Source organism: Phaseolus vulgaris, chromosome 6 (assembly GCF_000499845.2).
Source record: "Phaseolus vulgaris cultivar G19833 chromosome 6, P. vulgaris v2.0, whole genome shotgun sequence".
Lineage (NCBI taxonomy): Eukaryota > Viridiplantae > Streptophyta > Magnoliopsida > Fabales > Fabaceae > Phaseolus > Phaseolus vulgaris.
The window spans coordinates 30,538,933-30,564,862 of NC_023754.2; the positions used below are offsets into that span (position 1 = coordinate 30,538,933).

Consider the following 25,930-nt stretch of genomic DNA (forward strand, 5'->3'; position numbering starts at 1 on the left):
TACTGCATTTCCTATTTTTCATTTACATAATAATCACATAATTGATAATATTTCAGATAAGTAAATTGTCGAATATAATCGACAAAAAAATCATATCTATTACAAAAGTAATCCAATAAAGAATATTTTAGATTGTTAACATAAAGTTGTACAACTGTAACAATATTATTACTCTTAAAATTAAATGGTTTATTTTATTTAGTTAACACTAAAATGCAACTTCGATTGTATATTAACTTTTAAAGTTGCTCAAAAGTCTAGATCAAAACTAATTTATATGATTCTTACTATGATGTGAAATTATATTAACAATATCAGACGACAATAGACTATTCATCATTGAGACTATGATGTAAAACTATATTAGACGACAATGTAAAAATAGAATATAAATGAGAAGAAATAGTATTTTTCATGGTATATCAATGTGTTAAGTACACAATATTCATTTGTACACTAAAGTAATATATACAAATTGAAATGCTACAAACGGATAGACAAGAAAGCTTACACGGACAAAAATGTTATTTCTTCAAACACATCAAACTCCCTTCTTGGAGGAGAGAATGAAGAAGACTCAGTTTGCATGCCCCTATAAAGAGGCAGGAAAAAATAATTAAATAAGGTTAAAAAAATGTAAATACTGTTAAGGTTGTTTTCTGAAACCCTACTACAGAGGCTAAATATCCCTTTTCCTCCAAATTCCGGTGGGAACCCCATAACATACTGGAGCTGCCCCTGTCAAGAAAGGAAGAGTGCAAACTTCCCGTGCCTGACCCATGAAAGCTCCAATTTTGCGTCGGTGACCACAGTTCTTAGGTGACTCGTTCTCGGCCAACTGTAATTTCTTCCGCGGAGCCCTCTTCTTTGGTCTACCCTTGCGGGGCTTCAAGTTCATGGCCTCAAATTCTTCGGACAGTAAATTGCATTGACAGCATTCCGAGGACATATCTGATCTTTCTTTCAACCATGCATCGAACATTGCCTTACCAAATCGATCGATATCCTTGTCTGTCACTTCCCATAGATTGCCAACGATTGCTGGAGAACCAGCCAGCAGATATGAGAGGGGAACGCCTTGGGGTGCATATTGACCAGGTAAGTTCAATGAACCACTAGAGCACCCCATCAGAAGCGTAGCACCACAATTGTCTAGTTTCTGAATCTCATGCCTAGGAATGTACTGTGCTCCTGTAAAAACACGTTTAGTCAGTATTATAAATATAGGAGCCAAAGGGAATTACACATTATTTGTCAGACATATAATAAGTGTTATGCAAAACATATTACCACTTCCATGCCCAAAATATATGAAAAGGTCGTGACTTTCCAATGCTGAAGCCAATTCTTTGATGGTGGGTCTCGAACCAGCCTTTCCCTGTAAATAACAAAAGATAAAAGAAAACATACTTATTAAGTAGGACTAATAGATAAAACAATTAGCAGGGATATAAAAAAATCTGAGTACTATATTACCTCCAGGTTTTGATCTCTAAAATAATCCTCAAACACACTTTGAGTGTGACGGAGATCACCATCTGGATTTAATAAATAAAAAGCATCCAGCGGATCTATCAAAGGAAAGGGCACTAAATTCCTTCCTACTAGCTCCTCATTGTCGCTGCCTTTATGAAGAACAGCAGAAATGCTGCTCAAAGAAGGCATGCGATAAACCTCCTGGTTCCGTAAAACAGGCAAGTTTTCCCAAGGAAGCATCTGTCGCAGTAGTAGTTATTGAAGTCAATAGTAAAAATAAACAGGTAAAACCAAGAATACATACATAGTTCAGTTTTGAAAAGCAAAGCATGAGTTTATTTCCTTGCAGCTAAATTTCACTTGGCAGATGTGTAAAGGACTGTCAAATAAGAAATTACAAAATTGAAAATAAACAATTTGGTCATGTCTGTTGAAAATATTGCCACTTCAAATGTAAATTATAAGCACATAAAATGTCAGTTAATAAAATCTGAAAGAAATAAAAACCAACAGTCAATTCTTCATAAGAGTAGAAATGAATTTAAAACCATATAAGCATTTTATTAATTTGATGTACCATCGAACATAAAAGAGTAGACCTTAATGCTTAAAATTAATTCATAACTACATAGTAAGTGAGTCAGAAATAATTCACTTACCTGCACCTCATAGTCCAACACAAGAATTATAGGTTCTCTGTTCACAGCGCCATCCACTTCCAGCACATTTAATGCATCGCTTAACAATTCAAAAGCAACCTCCGACGACATTCCAAATCCATTGGCGGCATTTAACAATATCCCCTTCCTTGCTTCATCACAATATCCTACTTTAGCAATGTAGCAGCCTTTCTTTGAGCATAGTTGTGAATCCAATGTTTTCCCATCACAAACATATTTAGAACCTCCAAGAATAATTTTAAGGAGGCCCTCATTAACATCCAATTTGCATTTAGATCTTAAATCATTCACAAGATTCTTAAGCACCAACTCATAATTTTTGCAGTTCAACAATTCTCCAAGAAGCAGACATTTCCATGAACCAAACCACGACTCTTCAAGATTCCTAGTTAGATATGACAATAACACAAGATGAGAAAACATTTAATTTCTTAAAAATTTAAAACTACCACTACCCAAGACAATGATACCAATCTTTTAAAGTTTGAGTTCATTAATAAAGAATGGATAAAACATTGCATTGAGTACACACACTGTTCAACTACAGAATGCGCAGTGTACATTCTTAAATCAACTTATGAAATTACAAGAGGTAGAGCTCGCACCTGAGTAATTTATCAAGACGGTGATCAAGGTTCTTTCTCCACTTCCACCATAACATCCTATTCTGTGTTGTATCTTCAGAAGGAGATCTTGATGACAAGTAGTTTTCTTCTAAAATTGTTTTGAATGCTGGAGCCACATCATCAACAACTGTAAAACCCCAAGGGCAATGCCATTTTTCACTATGTTCCTCACAGTTCAAAAATGTGCCCGAACCAGTACTCGGATCACCCTCATCTGAAGAATGTGATGAAAAGTTTAAAATTACTTGTTAAGTTCAAATGGTTAAGCTTAACACTTACATCAGAGTTGTACATCTGTGCTTACAGGAGTTAAATACCTTGTAAAATAGAATCAAGTGGCAGTAACATTACAACAGGTTCGTTCTTAAAGCTCAGTCTTGACACCAGCATCCACGCTTGAACACATGTGGGATAAGGCAACAATTCCTGTAGTAAACTAATATAATCATGTCCAAGCAAACTTATACTGATGATAGTTGTCGATGGAAGTCCGGATAAAAACTTCTTCACATACTCTGCAAGATCTACAGTGGTATCAGGCACAAGCCTGCAACAGGAAGGAACACAGACATTGAGATCATTGCTTCAAGTTACATGACAAAGACATTGAGATCATTAGCTTGCTTTATAACGCAAAACGAAGAACTGCTACCTGAGTAAGTCAGATGTGCACTCCCTGGTGCTAGAAGATCCCGTAACATATAAACCCTGAAATTGTACTTATATTATTTACATTAAATGGACTGTGCTTGAAAAGGCACAATACAGCATTCAACAAGCAAGAAATATTCTACACCTTTGAGTTGTACGGACAATCAGCATTTATGTATGCGTGCGAAGTGTGCATAATTTGTTGGGTCAAATGCATGATTAGGGTTTATATATATGGATGAGCATTGCGTTAAATCTCACTTTTAGAGGCCTGTGGAAAAGAATTTGCTCTTCAAAAATTACTTCACTAGTCACGAGGCTTATTTTAAAATGCCATTTACTTGTGAAAGGATGATTTTGAATTACAACGTTGTCAAACTATCCTAAACCTATAAATTTCCTCTTCTGCTAAAGCACAAATGTAGGGATGTCATTGTTGACCAATAGAAATCAATCTTTAGGTCACTAACAGCTCAGATTTCCCAAACATTAAAGAGTTCTCATTCTAAAACTATTAGTTGATCATGTAATTCATCCTATAAAATTGAAGTTAAAGGCTACTTAGTTTGTGTTTGGCTCTGCACCAATACCCCAAAACATGAATGAAAAATGTGAAATCAGAGGCTAGTCCCTTATAACTTCTCCGTTTACATGGGTAACAGACGAGTATTTTCTCATGCACAACATGTTACCAGAATAGGCTACTGGACAATGAAATAAAATAAAAAGTCATATAGCTACTAATGTATGGCAAAAAATGTCTGATAATGAGTGCAAATTCAGGATTTCTCAATTGATAAACCAAAAATCAGTGCTTCTATTCAGAAGTCAATGTTCATAATGCATAGATAAAAACTCCTTATATTCATAAACAAGATATGCCTACAACATCATTCACGGGTGTTACCTTGCATCTCCCAGTTTGAGGTGATAGAAATTGATAAGTAAGATGAGTAATTGAAGCTTGGTGGAAATATGATGACCAATCATTTTCACCCAAAACTCTGCTAAAAGACAACAGAGAAAATTGTTCGCTGATGGAAGAAACTACACACATCACAGCAAGTAATTTTGACACCTGTCAGAGAGTATCATCAGCACACTAAGGACATAAACCTGCCCAATTGGTAGTAGGAAAGTAACAAATGAAGAGATCAAAAGGCTAAGAGTCAGGATTAAGAAACTCTAAAAGCATTTGCAATCCAGAATACACTGCAAGTGCTTTACAGAAAATAAAGCATATCCTGATATGTTATATCAAATTTTTAATGTTCTCGAAAATTGCACTTAAGTTTCAATTATCAACATGAAAATGAATAAACAGTAAAGTATAGTAAATATGGAATGTGGTTTTCAGCCACCATAGATGTAAACAGTGTAAAACGGAAGAGATGTCAAGAACTCCAAGGGGTTCAACTTTATTTCATGTTTCAAAAACTGTCATGACAAGTAATCTGGAATACTATGAATCTACAACCAAGTAAATGATAAAGTGAAAATTATCAATTAAGTGAAAATTGACGCTTAACAATAACAGGAAGATAAAGATGTATGACCTTTTGAAAGATTACAGGAATCTCGCGAGAAAGTACAAAGGCTGCCATCAACCAAGAAGCCAGGTCTTCAAACTTTACGGAAGACATATTGCAGAAAATGTTCCTGTAAGGAAAAACCAGTGTCAGAATTTAAAAAATAGCCTCTTCCGTGACAATGTTTCAAGAGCACCACCATGATATTCAATCGAGAATATTAGGAAAATGGAACATTTTCTAATACAATACTCGGGCAAGTTATTAATCAAAATGTAATTCATTTATTTTCATTCAACTCCAGATTTTAATAGAGGATCTCTTCTAGGGCACAATATCTCTTACGGTGAATAAGCAGCAAAAAGCAGATTTTAATTAATAATGTTCCATGAAATACCTCAGACAACAATTTCAACTGAAGGAAGCTTATTAATTAAAATTTCCTTACTGATGATCTAATGGGTACTCTTTTTAAGCAGGAACATTGATTCTGATGTCACATATGAACAACACAAATATTTTAGGAAAGCACATAAAAAAGGCGTGATAATTGTCAGCTAGCCAGTCACAACTACATCAAGGAACACAATGACAAGGCACATTTTGGACATGAATATGCACATATAAATTTGTTTTTTCATTAAAAAAATTAGGAAACTACACGTATGAATCAAACTAGTTGGTATAAATACCTTGCAAGCTTGGAATGATAGCTCTTCAAAGAATACCAGCATATGTCATGTACTATTTCTGCTCGTTCAATAGTAAATACATCTCCAGGGATCTCCCTTGCAACCAAATGATTAAAATATTCTAGAGGAATAGATGAAAGCCCATGGTAGAATGGGTTTCTGCTGACAAGAACCGATATGCTTCTCAGAAGAAATTTATGCGTTTCATCAATTTGGCCAGGATACTCCAAGCATTTCACTGTAAAGAAACATATTATGAAATTAGAGAAACACACAACTTTATCCAAAAAATAAATAAATAGCCCTAATCATGCAAGCAAGAAAGAGTCACATAATATAAAGCAAGTTACTAGCCAACTTTTGACTGCAAAGTGCCTGTAGACAATTATCCACAAATCTAGTAGCAAGCAAGTTAGTGCGGAATCCAATGCACTGTTGAAAAAAAAAAAAACTTTATCCCAAATTTTCCACTGATAAATAAATATAATTGTCTTACATTTCATCTCATTTTCAAAGGATGCAAATAAACACTTCTTGAACTGGTAACTTCAATAATATGTTAAAAAAATGGATTTTCCAAATTTGGGGAAGGAAATTCTCAAGTTTACCTTACTCGGAAAATGCCATGTAAAATAGTTTGAAAATAAAATGAGAAGGACCATATGTAGATGTCAACTGAATAAAGAGCATAAATATGAAAGGGAGTGTACCTACTCGGCTGAGTAGCTTCATTGAAAGTTGCCTCCGGACAAACTCCCATTTAAGATCAATAAAATCATTTAGTAAACCAGATTTTACAACTTCAGATGGAAGACAGTACCAACACCTCATTTTCGAGAAAACACAAGTAGTTGCACACCTTGAATTAAAGGAACAACCTATCTTGCTCAAAACAGTCCCATCTTTACTAAGCATGTCAGATGAATCAGAAACATGATTCCCCTGTAGAGTTTCACGTACTTCTGACTTCCTGTAAATGCTTGTAGCTTCGCTTTGAGAAGATCGATATCTAGAACGAGTTATCCTTGAGTTGTTCTCAACCACTAAGTTCGGTTCCTTTGGTAAAATCTTGGTTGCATTTTTAGTCTTTCTATTTTGTTTTGCCCCAGTGTCAATTTCTCGCCCTGCTTTCACAGATTTATTTACATTTTCGCCTGCTTCGTTCATTATAAAGCAAGTACAAGTCTTACCAGAAGCATCTGTTGCGCTTTCATCATTGTTGTCTTCAGGACAACTAAGAGGATTTTTCCACTCAGAAAGATTTAGTTTGTCAAGAGCTGACATATACCATTTTTTTGCAGTCTCTTTAGAAATAACCCCGTCACAAGTGTCAAATTTACTTTGAAACAAATCTCCAAGATACTCATACAGAGTAATTTCAAGCTTCAATTTACACTTTGAGCAACAAAATGGTTTGCTGCTTTCCTTTAAAATCTGTTCAGCATTTCGAAGTTCCTTTTCTGCTAAATCCCAATGTCTTTTCTTAACATATAGTTTTCCTAGTAAAACACACCACAGAAATTACAAATCAATTTCATACCAACCAATGAACGGAAGCTTAGCAATCCAAGCAGAGAAAAAAACGTACAAGTAATTTTTATACCTAAAGAGGAAGAGAAAGCAACTGTAAAGAAAGGGAGATTTAGAGAACAGGATATGGTTTTGCCCCACTTGAGATGGGATTCAGCATGAGCTCCATCTCCAATCATTTCATGGATGATTCCTACCTGCAAGTGCAAATGTTGTTGAAATAAGATGCATTACAGGCCTTATCTGACTATATTTACTTTCATATAAGAGGACTAAGGGATAGAATCAAACCTGAAGTGTGCTCTCAAGATAATATTGCATAACTTTCCATGCACTGAGATAACTGTCTTTCAAGTCCCATGATATAGAATCAAATAGCAAAATTTCCATCGCAACTGATAAGTTTAGTCCAATATTCTTTGAGGAATCAACTATTACATTGTGCTCTTCATTCTGCTGCTGAACATTATGTGTAAATTTCCTTTGGAAGAGCTGGGAAAATAATCTATGAGCTTCTTTTGCAGAGGAAAGAGCCTAATACATTTGAAAAAAAAAATGGTAAGTTGGGAGAAACAATGTAAGTTTAAAAAAAGGCATAAATAAAAAATATACCAAAATTTGTGTTTCAATGGTAGGTCTTCTATAAGCATCATTAGCTCTAACTAGATCTTTCAGCATGTCATGATTACAATGGGGCAACGTCCCTTTCCCCTTACCTTTTTCTTCACTCTAAGTGTGTGTGTGTTGTGTAAAGAACTTGGTAACCTATATTGCATAGGAAGTTTTAATCTGTGGTACAAGCATTTTATCTTCAATTACTACCTAAACACTCATTTAATTGAAAATTGTTCTTATCATATCCTGTCTATTACAAAAAACAAATGAAAATAGCATGACTTGTTAGGACTGAGGAAACGAAGATTCCTTTCATGGAGGAATGCTCAATTTGAAAAGCAGACAACATATTTCCACAACCAACAGACAAATAATTTTGAACTTCAAAATTGCTATCCTTTGTTTTTAAAGAATTAAGGTCTGCTTGGGTGTAAATATAAAATGAAAAGGAGTAAATTGAATAGGTATTTAGACTATAATAATGTAAATAAATGAACATAACATTCTTTTAAATTCTTAGTTTCATCTCCAGTTTGCCTATTCTGAATACATCTTCACTATTTACGTACTCAATCAAGTAACCTTAGGGGTATAAGTTATCACATCTAAAAGTCCAAACCATTTTCAGTTAGAAACAGGAGCATCAAGAGTTGAAAAGCAATGACAAATTCATCACTATTGCAAACTTTTACACAAACAGTACCACTTAAGACAATCGAGAACTTGCTTCAATATCACTTGTCTTGTTTAGAAGTTAAGAGACTGGTTATCCGTAATATAAGAATTGAAATCAGAACTAACACACCTTACCTCTATTAGCTGTCCATTTGCAACAAGTCTTGGGCACAAATCATAAAAAAGACACCCGGCAAGAAATATCGAATGACTGGGGACAGGAACCTAGGAGAAGATTAATAGATAACAGAGTGATGATTTTGGATAAAAAGATATTGTGAGAAGCTATGTCTCAAAATAAACTTACATTTGAAATCAAATCAAGTGCTGCTTTTTGAACTTCATCAATTGTGATGTCTGTTTGAAAAGAGCTCTCATTACTGCAAGAATAACTATGAGAGCTGGCAAATAAGAAAGAAAAATTCTGCTGAAACCCTATCAATGATGATTGATTTCCCTGAAGATAACGTATCCAGAAATTAATATTTGAAAGTTCTTTGAACTCATCCAATGAATTCATGATGAACTCCTCATTAACAGGTGAAACACAGAGAGCATGACATAGACTTCTACTTTCCCACATTAAGGTCAACCACTTCTCAATTGGAACATTCTTCCATTTAAACATTTTAATGACCAGTCGATATGCATCATTGAACAGTTCCATGAAACCCTGAAGATATGCCACGGAAATAAGAAACCGTCACTATAAATCTTACAAAAACTACAGAAACCAAAATGATTAAAGGGAAACGGACCTTCAATTGTACTAAATCGACTATGTTATAGAATAGAATCATTAAACTGTCAGATAATGCAGAACAATCTCCCTCTTCTAAGTGATTAAGATGCGATGTACTCAACCATAGATCCAAAGCAGCCTTGACATCTTCAAAGATTTGCTATTTGGTGTATTAACCAAGATAAGCTTTTGTCAATAAAAGAAATTTATTAAGGGAGAAAAAGAAAATATGATTACAAAGAATTAGCATGATAAGAAATTCCCTTTACAATAATAAGAAAATATAAGCAAAAGAGATGGAAAAAACATTAATGGTGCAAAGCTCCCCCATCCCTCAACATAAGAATAAGGAAAACCAAGCTAAGCCTTAAGGAAGCTGTTGAATTTAACATGTAAAATGATCGTGACATCATCAGTGACAATTCTCCATCTTAAAAAAAATAATAGTTTTTGACAAAAAAAATTAATAGATTTTGGCAACGAAAATTATATGCATATTTTTGGTACCTTTGAATTAGCTTCAGCTTCCTGTGTACATATTGCACGCAAGCAATATGCCACACCCAATTGATGATGAATGGAATTATTATCAGTGCATATCTCACCAGAAATCTCCTTCTGTTGAAGAGGAATTACATCATATTAATGGCACGTACATCCCCAACATAAAATATTTTACACATAAGAGAGCTTAGATATTTGAGGGAAAACAGAAGAACCAAAAGGCTTACCATAATAGCTATTGCCTCTGACAGACACTGGATGCATTCCCTGAGACCACTTATGCCCCTAAACCTGACTGCCTTTCCCTTCCTCACTAGAATTTGTGCCATTTGAAAACGACTATCTGGAGTGATATATATATCTTGCAGAAGAATACCCGTGATTTTCATTTGCATTTTCTGACATATTTTAGAGTATTTAAAACCCATCTCCTCATATGCAGTAAGCTCCTAATCAGGCAACAAAAAAACACTTTACAAAAAGGACATACGCATAAATTTAAACAAATGGCAACAAAATATGATGAAAATTCTGTGAAAAGGAAATATATACACACACAGAGACTGAACCTGCTCCAAGATCACTCCAATATTCCTCTTTGACAATTGCATAGAAGATGACAGTAAGCAATACAAGCTGGGAGAATCAATTCTCTCATCCACCTGTGTAGCACGTTTACATTCTATCTACATACCATTATCAATACCATAAAATAATCAGAGAGACTAAATAAGTAAAGTTGAACTGAAATGGGAAACCTTCCACACACTTAAAAGAAAATACTTCAAAATGTTACCTTCACCCACTGCTTTACAACAGGTACTGGAGCTGGAAGCTTCTCAAACAAATCATTAGCAGTGAAATAGTTTTTAAGGATCTCAATCACCTTTTTGTTTATCTTTACATTGTTGACATCATACATAATATCTAAAAGAAGAGCACTTCTGGTGCAAGCCTCCATTACAAAGTCCTTCAAAGCACCTTCTGACAGGTTAGTACAATGACACTTAATACAGAGCCATGAAGCTTTGCAGCACAAGTTTAACACCTTTGAAGCCTGCAGTGATATGTTAGACAGAAATAAAAGTTAAGCACTGAAATTTAAATATTTCCATTTCTTTAATTTTGCAGAGTCAAAATCAATGGTAAGAAAATGGAAACTTCACATGGCTGCGGGTGATTGTACTCAGTTTATGCATGTTTCCTTACAGATAGAAATACTTTTTCACCCATTTTTTTATCACTAATTGCTGCATTTTTATTTCTTCAAACCTATGGAAAGTTGAAAACCATTGTGTCCAAGTAGTTCTCAGTTCAAAGTAGAATGCACCTTTAGCGCAAGTAACTGAGTAAGTTGTTTGCCTCATTTCAACCTTAGTGGCCTAGCAGGCATGGTAGAGTTAAGAAAATCAAACGCATGGACCCCTAGTAAATTTCTTAAGTTTTCAGGCTACATTAATCATGATGTATCAAATAAGATTCAAGGATTCTTTTATAAAAGCTTCCATCAAGTGATAAAGCTTCAGTTACAATATTGGTTTTCAAATCCATGACCAAGAGCACATTAATTCCTTGTGGAAACATCTCAAGAAGCAAATATGTGTGATATATTATCATTAAATGGAATATTTGAACAAAAAAAGGGGAATGAAATACCTTTTTTAGTTGCCCGTTTTTGTACAAAAATACAGAAATATTGTAGAGACAAACAATTATGTAATTTAATCCTTCTGTTTCAATCCATTTGCTAGCAGTGATCTGCTTAATTAATTGCTTGCTCTTCTGAAACACCAACAAAAAACTATTTAGCCATTATAACACAGGATCCAATAATATTTTGGCATTCTGCCGATAGTTTCAGAAATTCAATACTTTGTTGTTTAGTGGAAAAACCATTACAGTAGGAATATGAGCATTTCAGGGTAACAAGGAGAACCTCGACTTTAAGATTGGTTCTAATGGAAAGGGTGAATGCAGCTACAACTACAATAGGCACTGTTTTGTTCTTTTCATCAAATCCATCTCCGTTGTTTTTAGGCACAAAGCTGCAGCTAATAACAAGTGAAATTTAGATATTTTCATAGAAAACAACACAACACGAAATTCTTTCAAACCTGTTAAGATATCTTATCTTTTATAAAATCCAAATAACAAAAAATAAGAACTTAGAAACTACTCCTTACTATTAATGTCACAGGAAAACTACTGTAAAAAAAGAGAACATGTTCACTGGATATACTATACCTTGTACTAGAAAGAATAAGATGACAAAGTATATGGAATGCATCTTGGATAGTAGACATCATAGTCATATCTGAAGCATCATCCACTTCTGTAACTAATTGTTTCCTTTCTGAATTAATTGATTTAGCAAGTGGTTGGCATAGAAATTTCAATGCCTCAACATAAACTGACTGGTAAGTCATAGAAGCCTGACTATCTAAACCTGATAGTGTCCATGGGATACCAGCTAAACACTGATCTTCTACTCTGGGCGACATACAATTACTTTTGCTGCAAATATGCAAGGAACCAAGCAATGATGGTGAATTCTGTAGTATTTTCTTGTTTTCATGTAGAGTTCCAAGCAAACACCCAAATTTGGCACTGCCAGGTGATGCAAGATCTCCAGTTCTGGACCTTAAATTACAACTAACAAGGAGCAATCCAGCAGCATAAAGCCTCAGTATTGAATTAATGGGTGTCATAACCTGCCCAGCTACTTCAATCAAAGTGGAATACAGAATGTGGAGAATAACATTGTAAATGAAAAGCATACACAAGAAAAACCTAGATAGAAGAGAAGAATACCTGTTTGAAATGTTCTGCTATTTTGTTCAAATATGCTGCAAATGCACTACAAAAACTTGCATTTGCAGTTTGACATTTATTCACACAGTAATATACAAGTTCAGCAAATTCTGTCCCTTTGTTTCCTTCCTCAACCTGAAAGGATAAATATAATAGATGAATATATCATGAATAAAGGGCTCCAACAAAAAAATACCAACTTTATTATTTAGATGTGTCAAAACTGTTTAGGAAGTTTTATATTTTATCCTTATTATATTTTTATTTTGTATCACAGCTGTATCTTACTATTAATATTAGGATTATGTATTTAGAAACAATCCCACAATCATAGGGATTTGTTTCTCTAGAATTAGTTGTCCATATTTCCTAAAATAACTAGCAAGCTCTCATGTATATATAGGTCTAATGACCTCATAATTTATATAGAAGAAAATATTATTCCTTCTAAACTTGATATGGTATCAGAGCCATTTTCGAGCCTATCCTAGCGAGTATTTGTTGGGCCTATCGTGCCACCCGCTATCGGACCACCCATAATATATAGTCCCACGCACGAGTTGGCAGTCTCGGCGTGAGGGGGGTGTGTTGGAGATCCCACATCGACTAGAGATTAGAGCCTTTCATTGTATATAAGTGGGTGCAAACCTCAACCCTATGAGCCGGTTTTATGGGGTTGAGTTAGGCTTAAAGTCCACTTCGTAATATGGTATCAGAGCTCCTGATCTTTAGGAGTCTCTGACCATGCCTGAAAACCCTAAGTTGCAGCCGTCATTGCTGCACAACATTGAGCCTTGCTGCAGCCTTCATTGCTGCACAACCTTGGCCTAATCGCAGCCTTCATTGCTGTGTAGCCTTCACCGCGGCTACTGTTCACCGCGGTTACTGTTCACCACGCACTGTTCATCACGGTTACTGTTCACCGCCGCTACTGTTCATCACTGTGATGGCTGAGATCGTGAATCCTATTGGGGACAGATCCCAAACTGCTGGAGAATTGCAGAATGTTCATTCTGCTTATAGATTAAATGGAAAAAATTATCTCAAATGGTTTCAACTCATTAGAACCATCTTGAAAGGAAAAGGAAAGGTCAGTCACCTGACTGATATGGCCCCTGATGAACAGGATGCCAAGTTCAAATCATGGGATGAAGAAGACTCCATGATCATGGCATGGCTGTGGAATTCAATGGTCCCAGAAATCAGTGATACCTGCATGTTCCTTAAATCAGCAAAGGAAATTTGGGAGGCAGTAGAACAAACCTATTCTAAGGCCAAGGATGCTGCTCAAATATATGATGTAAAAGTGAAAACCGTGGCTGCCAAGCAGGGAAACAAATCTGTTACAGAATATGCCAATCAACTCAAGTCCCTATGGATGGAATTGGATCACTACCGAGTTATAAAAGCAAAATGTTCAGAAGACTCAGCAATTCTTAAGGAGTATATTGAACAAGATAGAGTCTATGATTTCTTGGTAGGCCTGAATCCTGAATATGATCAGGTTCGAATCCAAATCTTGGGAAAAGAGAAGGTCCCAGGGCTTAATGAAGTGGTAGCCATTATTCGAAGTGAAGAAAGCAGGAGAGGACTGATGTTGGAGACCCCAACTACTGAAAGCTGAAGGAGGAACAGCCATGCTAACTAACCAGAAGAAAAGCGGGTTTTCCAATATACAGAAAAAACAGGAGGAAGTCTGGTGTACCTACTGCAACAAGCCGCGCCACACAAGGGAAAAGTGCTAGAAATTACATGGAAAACCCCCAAGCAGAGAATGGGGCCAGAAAGGAGGCCCTCCAAAAAGGGAAGGACAAAGACAAGCACACATTGTTAATGGACAAGGAGAAGAATATGTCCAGCTGAATCATGAAGAGATAGAAAGGGTAAGGTCCTTCCTTAGTAAATTGGAGAAGCCCTCAGGTATGTGCTCCTTAACATATTCTGGTAAGTTTCCATTTTCTTTTGGACTTACTGCTTCAGATACACCCTTTACTCATTTCTGGATACTAGATTCGGGTGCTACTGACCATATGACCCCTCTACCTAAATACTTCTCCACATATATCCCATGTCCTAGCAACAAGAAAATTTCCACAGCAGATGGAACATGTATAACTGCCGCAGGTCAAGGAGAAGTCCAAATAAGCCCATCTATAACATTAAAACATGTCCTTCATGTCCCTAAATTGTCCACCAATCTGATTTCTGTACAGAAACTCACAAAAGATCTCTCTTGTAACGTTGTTTTTCATAACAACTATTGTGTATTTTAGGACAAAAACTCAGGGAGGACGATTGGACATGCTAGAGAATGGAATGGCCTATACTACATGGAGGATCCTAATCTTGGTATCAATAGTCACTCTCTCATATCTGAATCCACCATGACCAGTAAAGAGAAAGCTCAACTATATCATTGTCGGCTAGGACACCCTTCATTTCAAGTTGTAAAAGTGCTCTTCCCTTCCTTGTTTCAGAATTTAAATGTGGAGAGTCTCCATTGTGAGGTGTGTGAGCTTGAGAAACACAAGCGTGTACCTTTTCCCATTAGTAATAAAATGAGTCCTTTCCCTTTTTTTCTTATCCATACTGATGTCTGGGGTCCTGCTAATATTCCTAATATCTCAGGTGCTAAGTGGTTTTTAACCTTCATAGATGATTGTACACGGGTGACTTGGGTTTTCCTATTGAAACATAAATCTGAGGTTAGCTCCATTTTTGTTCAGTTTGTGTCTATGATTAAAAATCAATTTGGAGTTAATATCAAGAGAATTAGGTCTAATAATGCCAAGGACTACTTTAACCTGGTGCTAAACTCTTTTTGCCAAAAGGAAGGGATAATTCATGAGTCTTCATGTGTTAACACACCCCAACAGAATGGGATTGCAGAAAGAAAAAATGGGCACTTATTAGACCAAACTAGAGCTCTACTTTTTCAAAATCATGTCCCTAAGAAATTTTGGGGGGAAGCCCTTCTTACGGCCACCTACCTAATCAATAGGTTACCCTCTAAAATCTTAGCATCAAAAAGCCCCATGGAAGTCCTATCCTCCTTCTACCCACACCTAAACCCTACAAATAAACTCCAACCTAGAATATTTGGGTGTGTATCCTTTGTGCATGTTCATAGTAATGAAAGGGGAAAGTTGGACCCTAGGGCTGTCAAATGTGTATTCTTAGGGTACTCAACCACACAAAAAGGATACAAGTGTTTTCACCCCCCGTCAAAGAGATTCTTTGTGTCAAGGGATGTCACATTCAACGAACAAGAGAGCTACTTCCAGCCTCATCTTCAAGGGGAGAATGTAAGAGAGGAAGATGAGCCTCTCATGCTTCCAAATATGGCATTTGGACCTGAAATTGGGACAAATAGCATTGTTGTCCCTGAAATTGAGACAAGAACAAAACAAGCACCTGAACCAGCAGCAAGACCTGAATCAGCTCCTGAACAGGCACCTGAATCAGCAGCTGAATCTGCACCTAATGGTGGTGGGAAATTCAGAAAAAATCTGGTATATTCAAGAAGAGGAAAGGTCATTCCAGAATCTATCCATGTCCAGGAATCCAACCTACCATCTTTACATGAGGTAACAGTTTCTAATCCTAGACATTCCAATAATTCTAATGAGTTTATTTTGGAAAATTCAGAAGCACAGGAGGATCAAAACCTGGATCTTCCTATTGCCCTTAGAAAGGGAACCAGAACCTGCACCCAACAGCCACTTTACCCTCTATCAAATTTCCTATCCTTTGAAAAATTCTCTCCTACCCATAAAACCTTTCTCACAAACTTAAACTCTACACCCACACCTTCCTCTGTATCTGAAGCATTATCTGACAGGAAATGGAAACAAGCCATGGATGTGGAAATGGAGGCACTAAACAAGAACAGGACCTGGGAGCTTGTCACCTTACCAACTGGAAAAAAACCAGTAGGGTGTAAGTGGGTATACGCTGTAAAGTATCGGGCTGATGGGACTATTGAGCGTTACAAGGCAAGGTTAGTAGCCAAAGGATTCGCTCAAACCTATGGAGTGGATTACTTGGAGACTGTTAGATATTATTAGATATAATTAGATATTATTTGATATTATGAGATATTATAGATATTGTTAGATATCTCATATTTATGTAATGGGCTTAGCCCATATGTTTCTTTTTCCTATATAAACATAACCCTATGTGTTCAATATACACAAGGGATTTACCCTATTCTTTCTTTTCCTTTAATATGGTATCAGAGCATAAGGTTAGAGTTTAGGGTTTAGGGTTCAATTTTTATTGGTGAATCCACTATTCACTGGAATTTTCCAGCCACCACCCCCACTGTCTCGCCGGACCTTCGCCGGACCTTCGCCGGACCTCCGCCGGGCCTTCGCCGGACCTCCGCCGGACCTCCGCCGGACCTTCGCCGGACCTCCGCCGGACCTTCGCCGGACCTTCGCCGGAATCTCGCCGGAATCGCTGTCGGAGCCTTCATCTTTGTTGCTCCCGCCAATTAACCGGTGACTGGATTTGTCCTTATCTTTTATGGCTTCTTCCGCTTCCGCTGCCACTATGGCTTCTTCTTTAGTCATTATGCCGGATTCATCTATTTATACTAATTACGTCAATGTTCATCTTTCCATTGACAAATTGGATGGAACCAATTATGACACTTGGGCATCAGATATTAAATTATGGCTTAAGAGTCAAGGTTATGTTGATCATCTTACTCATCCTACTCTTGCTGAAAATGAGGTTGTTCGTTGGTCGAAAATTGATGCTCAATTATGCATTGTTATCAAATCGACCATTCACTCATCTTTAAAACAAATTTTTCGTACCTATGAAACATGTTCAGAAGTTTGGGAACAAGCAAAATTATTATACACCAATGATACTCAACGTCTTTATGGTGTGTGTCAAAATCTTCTCACAATTGTTGCTCCCAAACGTCTTGATGGTACAATGGCAGAATATCTAGGTAAAATTCATGCTCTTCTTCATGATTTTAATGAGTTATTACCTCCTGCTTCTACTCCTTCTCAAGAACTAGAACAAAGATCCAAGTTCTTCATGTTATTGGGTTTACATGGTCTTCCTGATGATTATTCTCACGTTCGTGATCAAATTTTGGGATCTCCTATTGTGCCCAATTTTACTTCCACTTGTTCTACCCTTTTGCGCGTGCCAGGTAAACACACCGCTGATATAACGTCTCATGTTGATGACTCTTCTGCTTTAGTATCTCAGCATAATGATCGTACTCGCCCTCACAAGCCGGGCAAAGGGCGTCACAAGTGTGACCATTGTGGCAAACTTGGCCACAAAATTGACAGATGTTATGCCTTACATGGTCGTCCTCCTAGATCTGTTGCGGTTGCTCAAATTGCCCCTGTGCAACCTTCTACCATGGACCATACTTCAATTGATACCCCAAGCCAGCCTGCTATTTTCAATGAATTTCTTAAATGGTATGAGGATCGTCAGAACCCTAGTTCCACGGCTTCTGTTGCACATTCAGGTACATCTTTTGTTGGCCTCACTCACTCCACTTCCCATGGCCCTTGGGTTCTAGATTCAGGTGCCACTGATCACATTACTGGTAATAAATCTTTTTTCTCTTCCTTATCTACTACGGGTTATTTACCTTCAGTTACCATGGCCAATGGATATAGGGTACCATCACATGGTGTTGGTACTATTAATCTTTTTTCATCTTTATCTATTGATAATGTTCTTTATGTCCCTGGGTCTCCATTTAACTTATTATCCATTAGTCGTCTCACTCGTTCCCTTGACTGTGTTATTTCTTTTACCAAAGATTCTGTTACTTTACAGGACCGGAGTTCGGGACGGATGATTGGCACCGGATGTGAGTCTCATGGACTTTATCAACTACAGATCTCTGCACATGTTGGCGCAATTATGGATTCTCCATCTCTCATTCATGCTCGGTTGGGTCATCCTAGTCTTGCCAAGATGCAACAGCTTGTTCCAAGTTTGTCTAATGTGTCTACTTTATCGTGTGAGTCGTGTCAGTTAGGGAAACACATTCGTAGTTCTTTTCCTCGTAGTGTCTCACAACGTGCTTCATCTCCTTTTGCCTTAGTTCACTCTGACATTTGGGGACCAAGTCGTATTAAGTCTAATTTAGGATTTCAGTATTTTGTTACTTTTATTGATGATTATTCAAGATGTACTTGGGTATTTTTAATGAAAAACCGTTCTGAGTTGTTTTCTATATTTCAAATATTTTACAATGAAATTAAAAATCAATTTGGAATTTCCATCCGAATTTTGCGCAGTGATAATGGACGTGAGTATCTTTCTCATTCTTTTAAAAATTTTATGGCTTCTCATGGTATTCTTCATCAAACTTCATGTGCTTATACACCTCAACAAAATGGGGTAGCTGAGCGCAAGAATAGACATCTTGTTGAAACAACTCGTACTATTTTAATCCATGGTGATGTTCCTCAGCGTTTTTGGGGTGATGCTGTTCTTAGTGCATGTTATCTCATTAATCGCATGCCATCTTCAGTTTTAGATAACAAAATTCCTCATTCTATTTTATTTCCACATGACCCTCTCCACTCTTTACCTCCCAAAGTTTTTGGGTCCACATGTTTTGTTCATAATTTTAGTCCTGGTCTTGATAAATTATCTCCTAAGTCACACAAATGTGTCTTTTTAGGGTTCACTAGATCACAAAAAGGATATAAATGTTTCTCACCATCTTTAAACCGTTATTTTATTTCAGCAGATGTCACCTTCAGTGAATCTTCCCTTTACTTTAAGTCTTGTCCTTCTCCTTCCATTTCTTCATCTAATCAAGTTAATATTCCTCTTGTTGTGCCTAGTGCATCTAACAATTCACCACCGCCGCCAACTCTTCAGGTGTATAGTCGTCGTCAACCGTCTCATCGTCCATCAGCAGACTCTATTTTGGTGCCAACACCTCATCCCCCTCCGGCTCCTATAGTTGAACCTCCGACTGTTGAACCTGATCTTCCTATTGCTATCCGTAAAGGTATACGTTCTACTCGTAATCCCTCTCCACATTATACTGCTTTGAGTTACCATAGACTATCTCAACCCTTTTATACCTGCCTTTCGTCTATTTCTTCTGTATCAATTCCAAAATCTGTAGGTGATGCCTTAGCCCATCCTGGTTGGCGTCAGGCCATGCTTGATGAAATGAATGCGCTTCAGAATAATGGAACTTGGGAACTTGTTCCTTTACCATCTAGGAAATCTGTTGTTGGTTGCAGGTGGATTTTTGCTATCAAAGTTGGTCCTGATGGTACTATTGATCGTCTCAAAGCTCGTCTTGTGGCTAAGGGTTATACCCAAATTTTTGGTTTAGACTATGGTGATACTTTTTCTCCAGTAGCAAAGATGGCCTCTGTTCGCTTATTCATAGCTATGGCTGCTCTTCAACAATGGCCTCTTTATCAACTGGATGTTAAAAATGCTTTTCTTAATGGGGATTTGCAGGAAGAAATTTATATGGAGCAACCTCCCGGTTTTGTTGCTCAGGGGGAGTCTTCTGGATTGGTATGTCGTCTTCGCAAATCCTTATATGGCCTCAAGCAGTCTCCTAGGGCTTGGTTTGGAAAATTTAGCAATGTTGTTCAACAATTTGGTATGACTCGCAGTGAAGGCGATCATTCAGTTTTTTATCGTCACTCGAGTGCTGGGTGTATCTATCTTGTAGTATATGTTGATGACATTGTTCTTACAGGCAGTGATCACCATGGCATCTCACAAGTAAAACAACACCTTTGTCAACACTTTCAGACCAAAGATCTTGGCAAACTCAGATATTTCTTGGGGATTGAGGTAGCACAATCCAATACTGGTATTGTTATCTCTCAAAGAAAATACGCATTAGATATTTTGGAGGAAATTGGGTTGATGAATTCGAAATCTGTTGATACTCCCATGGATCCCAACGTCAAGCTTCTACCCAATCAGGGGGAACCTCTTTCAGATCCTGAGAAGTACAGGAGATTAGTTGGAAGATTGAACTATCTCACTGTTACTCGTCCTGATATTTCCTTTGCAGTCAGTGTGGTGAGTCAATTTCTTAATTCTCCATGTGAAGATCATTGGAATGCAGTCATTCGTATAGTGAAGTACATTAAAGGCTCTCCTGGAAAAGGTTTGTTATATGGTCATAATAACCATACTAAAGTCGTTTGTTATTCAGATGCTGATTGGGCAGGATCTCCATCTGATAGAAGGTCAACTTCTGGTTATTGTGTCTCCATTGGTGATAACTTGATCTCTTGGAAGAGCAAGAAACAAAGTGTTGTGGCAAGATCTAGTGCAGAAGCAGAATATAGAGCTATGGCCTCGGCTACTTGTGAGCTTATTTGGCTTAAACAGTTACTTAAAGAATTGCAATTTGGAGAGGTTACTCAAATGACACTGATATGTGATAATCAGGCTGCTCTTCATATTAGCTCAAATCCAGTTTTTCATGAAAGGACAAAACATATTGAGATTGATTGTCATTTCATTCGAGAAAAGATTATATCAGGAGATATCAAGACTGAGTTTGTTAATTCAAATAATCAATTAGCAGATATTTTTACTAAACCCTTACGAGGACCTAGGATTGATTACATTTGTAACAAGCTGGGTACATATGATCTATATGCACCAGCTTGAGGGGGAGTGTTAGATATTATTAGATATAATTAGATATTATTTGATATTATGAGATATTATAGATATTGTTAGATATCTCATATTTATGTAATGGGCTTAGCCCATATGTTTCTTTTTCCTATATAAACATAACCCTATGTGTTCAATATACACAAGGGATTTACCCTATTCTTTCTTTTCCTTTAATAGAGACATTTGCTCCGGTTGCTAAGATGAACACGGTCAGAGTAATATTGTCATTAGCAGCAAATCATGATTGGGATATGCAGCAGTTCGATGTGAAGAATGCATTCCTACATGGAGACCTTGAAGAAGAAATATACATGGAGTTGCCCCCTGGCTATGATGGACAGGTTGCTGCTGGAACCGTTTGTAAGCTAAAAAAGGCTCTATATGGGCTGAAACAATCCCCAAGAGCATGGTTTGGAAGATTCACCAAAGTTTTGACAAGTTTGGGCTACAAACAGAGCCAAGGAGATCACACTTTATTTATTAAACATTCAGTTTCAGGAGGAGTAACAATATTATTGGTGTATGTAGATGATATTATAATAACTGGAGATGACAAAGAGGAGCAGCAAACGTTAAGTCAATGTCTTGCCACAGAATTTGAAATTAAGACATTAAGGAGACTTAAATATTTTTTGGGAATTGAAGTGGCCCATTCCAAGAAAGGAATCTTCATATCTCAACAAAAATATATTACTGACTTGCTTAGAGAAACAGGAAAGACAGCCTGCAAACCAGCAAGTACTCCAGTTGATCCAAATATAAAGTTGGGAAGTGCGGAGGAGGATAATGCCGTGGACAAGGAAATGTACCAAAGACTCGTGGGCAGGCTTATTTACTTATCTCACACTAGGCCAGACATTGCTTTTGCTGTGAGTCTAGTCAGTCAATTTATGCACCAACCAAAGGAGGCACATTTGCAAGCTGCCCTTAGAATTGTGCAGTATTTAAAAGGGACTCTAGGAAGAGGGATTTTGTTCAAACGAAACAAAAGTGTTCGTCTTGAAGCATACACGGATGCAGATTATGCAGAGTCAGTTGTGGATAGGAGATCAACTACTGGATACTGCACCTTCCTTGGTGGAAATCTAGTGACTTGGAAGAGTAAAAAACAAAGTGTAGTAGCTAGATCAAGTGCTGAAGCAGAATTTCGAGCAATGGCCCAAGGAATATGTGAACTTCTATGGCTGAAGATTATATTGGAAGACTTGAAGATAAGATGGGATGAACCTATGAGGTTATATTGTGACAATAAATCTGCAATCAGCATAGCCCACAACCCAGTACAGCATGATAGAACTAAACATATCGAGGTGGACAGACATTTTATCAAGGAAAAGTTAGACAGTGGCTTGATTTGCACCCCATATGTGTCCACTCAGAGTCAACTTGCAGACATACTCACCAAAGGACTGAACTGCAGTAACTTTGAAAGAATTATATCCAAGCTGGGAATGGAGAACATCTATTCACCAGCTTGAGGGGGAGTGTCAAAACTGTTTAGGAAGTTTTATATTTTATCCTTATTATATTTTTATTTTGTATCACAGCTGTATCTTACTATTAATATTAGGATTATGTATTTAGAAACAATCCCACAATCATAGGGATTTGTTTCTCTAGAATTAGTTGTCTATATTTCCTAAAATAACTAGCAAGCTCTCATGTATATATAGGTCTAATGACCTCATAATTTATATAGAAGAAAATATTATTCCTTCTAAACTTGATAAGATGGAAAACAAACTTGTAAAAGAATATGGCCCTAATAAAAGAAAAAACAAAAAATGAACAAAATAAGCCCAGTAAATCATCTAAATATGTGTAATACACAAATGATAGAATATTTAGCACCCTGAGTAGAATATATGGTGATGGGCACCTTGCACTCCCGAATTATGCAATCCAGTATGTCCATGATATACAGGGAATTACTATCCCGCAGTGCCAACAACGAGGAACATATCCTGTGAGCAATCTGCAATAAAAATTTCATGAAGGTGGCGAGTGAAAAATGTGTTGATGTGTATGTCCAAAAGTAGAGGCCTACATTACCTTATAGACTTGATCTCTGACTGGAGACTTCACATAGCCAGTCAATGTCGTACAGCAAAACAACATCACCAATTCCCGATCAGGAAATGGCATCCTCCCCAATAAACTTAAAGTACACTTACCCAGATGAATTACTAACATCTTGTGCAACTTCTCATTCGAATCAGAATCCAATTCCCTGAAAAAATAAGTTTTATAAATAGGCAACTTCATAGCTCACTTCAGTTACAAAAAGGTAGTTGTGACAAGAACAAGACTAACCCAAACTAAATTCTATTGTAGAGATTTTTTAAAATTGAAAATAAAATACAACTCAGAGTTTCAAGACAGTTGACAGACAAAACAAAGCTTGAGACAAGCAGTAGCTTCTTCATGTAAGGTGTCTCCCAGGGATAATTTACATCATCTTTGGGCACAAGCACAGTATTGAAAGTCACAAGTAAAGAAAGAACAGAGAGTAAAAGTAAATGAGAAAGTACAACGAGAGAATCCAAGATAGCTATTCTCTCTAATTTTCCAAATGTTAAATGGGTACTATAGGGGAACTCTATCTATATTTACTAGGGGTAGAGAAAATGCATGAATTGAACTTGAAATATTATAAAACTGAACCAAACTTTAAAAGTGGTTTAAGAGAGTCGAATTGAATTGTATAATGGTTTAAATGAACTGAACCGAATTACACCATGGTTTGTGTGAACTACTCTAAATTGCTTGAACTACATGAATTGTTTAGATTATTATCAGTAAACATCCTATTTTAAAGTATATTTTCCAATATCATAAATAAGTTATAGTTCAATTTAGTTCAAGCTGTCTTGTGTAAGAGTAATTCAATATTTTAACACTAAATTAATAAAACAAGTCAGTGCAGATTTTATTTTAAACAATTCAATTTTTTTTATCCAAATCAAATAAGTTTATTATCAATTTGATTGAGTTCAAATGTTTTTTAGCAACTATTTACATAGTTCAGAGTTGCACACCAAAGCAGTTTTGACAGCTAGCAAAAGTGATTACTAAGTTTGAAATTAGCTGAGCAGGAAGGAGAACAATACATGTTCAATCCAGTTTTTCCCATCTCAGAGTAAACCAAGAGTCCACGTATTCACAGGCCAAGCTATAGCAACAGGAATATACAGTGTAACAACAAGCACACACACAAAGAAACATAGTGCAAAAATTATAGGCAGCGACGGAAACAATAAACAGTGGGACGTGCCTGAGCCAAGGGGTTACTTCCTCCACCAACTGAAGCACCTTCTTGAAATCGTCATCTTCTTTAGCCAAACCCGCGGATGCACACCTGACGAGGCTCACGGCAATATCAACTACCAACGAACATAACTCCTTACCGCCTCCGCCGCCCTTGTCTATTTCAGGGAGAAGCTTGCCCTTCCTCTTCGCCGGTCGAAGCTTCTCAAGAAGCCTCAAACCCTCGACTTCGGCTTCGGCGAACAGCGCGCATGACTCGAGGCAGTGCATCAAGCGAAGTCTCTGGAATTCAACGGAGAACGGCTTGGGAACCAACTGAGGAGCAATGGTGTCCAAGCAATCGAGGCAGAGCCTGTAGACGCGGAGCAGTTCGAGGAGCAAGACGGCGTCGTTGGACTTGGAAACCTCGGGGAGGCGTTTGGGGAGCATGGAGAGAGAGGTGTTGATGAAGGAGAGGAAGCGTTTCACGAGGGAGCGAATTAGGGTTTGGTCGGAGTTGGATTTCTTGGTAGGCTTGAGATCCGCGAGGGGGCGGAGGTAATCGGAGACTAGGGCGTAGATGCCGGGGGAATCGGAGGACTGAAGCTTGGCGATGAGAGAGGATTCGGAGGGAGAATCCATGGAAGAGTGAGTGAAGTTGCAGTTGAAATGGATGCAAGAAGCGCAAAGAAGGAGTCTGAGCTAATGTGGAAGGCGCCAAAAACACCGTTCTTCTTCCACTTTAATTTTCAAACTTTGAGGATGCAACGGAGCATCCATTTATATATATATATAACGGTCTTTTTTCAACAAATGCTCCATTCTGTTTTAATTGTTTTAGCTTTTATTTCTAAATATTATAAAACCCACTTTTTTGAAAAAAATTGTATTGATATTTATAATTTTATAATTAAAATAAATTTTGAATGTCCTAAGTAAATTATAACAATAAATATACACTATTTTATTTGAAATTATTTTTTTCTTCTTTAAATTTCTCTTAGGTCCACATCGTTAACAACCATAATTACATTTATTTTCAAATGTTTTGTTTGTTTATTTTTTCCATTGTAACTATTTTTGGTTTGGTGTAAATAGTTTATTATTATTTTATTTTTCTATTAATATTTATTTTATTTTTTTATTTTATAATTACTTGAATTTAAAAATAAACAAAATAATTAATATTAAATTTAAAATAAACTGTTTGAAAGAGATGCACTATATTTATTATTTGAAAAGAAGGAATCAATTGAATTTTTTAATTGAAAGTAGTTGATTTGATTTAGAATTACTTTTAATTATTTTAAAATATAATAAAGATTTAAGTAAAAATTCATAAATATCTCACTAATGTAAAAAGAAAGTATAAAATTAATAAATTTAAAATTTGGTTTTAATAATATTAATGGTTAAATTACATGATTTTTTCTTCAAAATTTAGACAATTTAAATCTTATATAATACATAGATCGGTCAA

The 25,930-nt window shown here is 36.6% G+C and overlaps 1 protein-coding gene across 2 annotated transcripts; it reads right to left on the minus strand.

Moving 5' to 3' along the window:
- Window positions 1-393: 393 nt before the first annotated feature.
- Window positions 394-25,208, minus strand: LOC137832847 (separase). Of its 2 annotated transcripts, none has more exons than XM_068641207.1 (27): window positions 24,479-25,208; window positions 23,257-23,434; window positions 23,084-23,179; window positions 12,532-12,666; window positions 11,965-12,431; window positions 11,657-11,765; window positions 11,377-11,502; window positions 10,517-10,777; window positions 10,290-10,406; window positions 9,948-10,169; window positions 9,724-9,834; window positions 9,233-9,376; window positions 8,782-9,147; window positions 8,610-8,699; window positions 7,476-7,718; window positions 7,258-7,381; window positions 6,365-7,153; window positions 5,655-5,892; window positions 4,990-5,092; window positions 4,341-4,511; window positions 3,435-3,490; window positions 3,100-3,329; window positions 2,762-2,996; window positions 2,136-2,541; window positions 1,477-1,716; window positions 1,291-1,378; window positions 394-1,191 (listed from the first exon to the last, which is right to left on the minus strand). In XM_068641207.1, the coding sequence occupies exons 1-27, from the start codon at window positions 25,090-25,092 to the stop codon at window positions 680-682; spliced, it is 6,471 nt and encodes a 2,156-aa protein (XP_068497308.1). In that variant the 5' UTR covers window positions 25,093-25,208; the 3' UTR covers window positions 394-679. The 2 variants fall into 2 exon arrangements, with proteins under 2 accessions (XP_068497308.1, XP_068497307.1); XM_068641206.1 differs by having other exon boundaries at window positions 11,657-11,771.
- Between the last annotated feature and the right edge of the window lie 722 nt (window positions 25,209-25,930).

Coding starts and splice junctions, on each gene's coding strand:
- LOC137832847 (XM_068641206.1), bottom strand. CDS start 25,092: ATGGATTCTCCCTCCGAATCCTCTCTCATCGCCAAGCTTCAGTCCTCC. Junction 10,407..10,516: donor TTGTAAAGCAGTGGGTGAAG/GTAACATTTTGA, acceptor AATGGTATGTAG/ATAGAATGTAAACGTGCTAC. Junction 2,997..3,099: donor ACTTGATTCTATTTTACAAG/GTATTTAACTCC, acceptor CACATTCTTCAG/ATGAGGGTGATCCGAGTACT.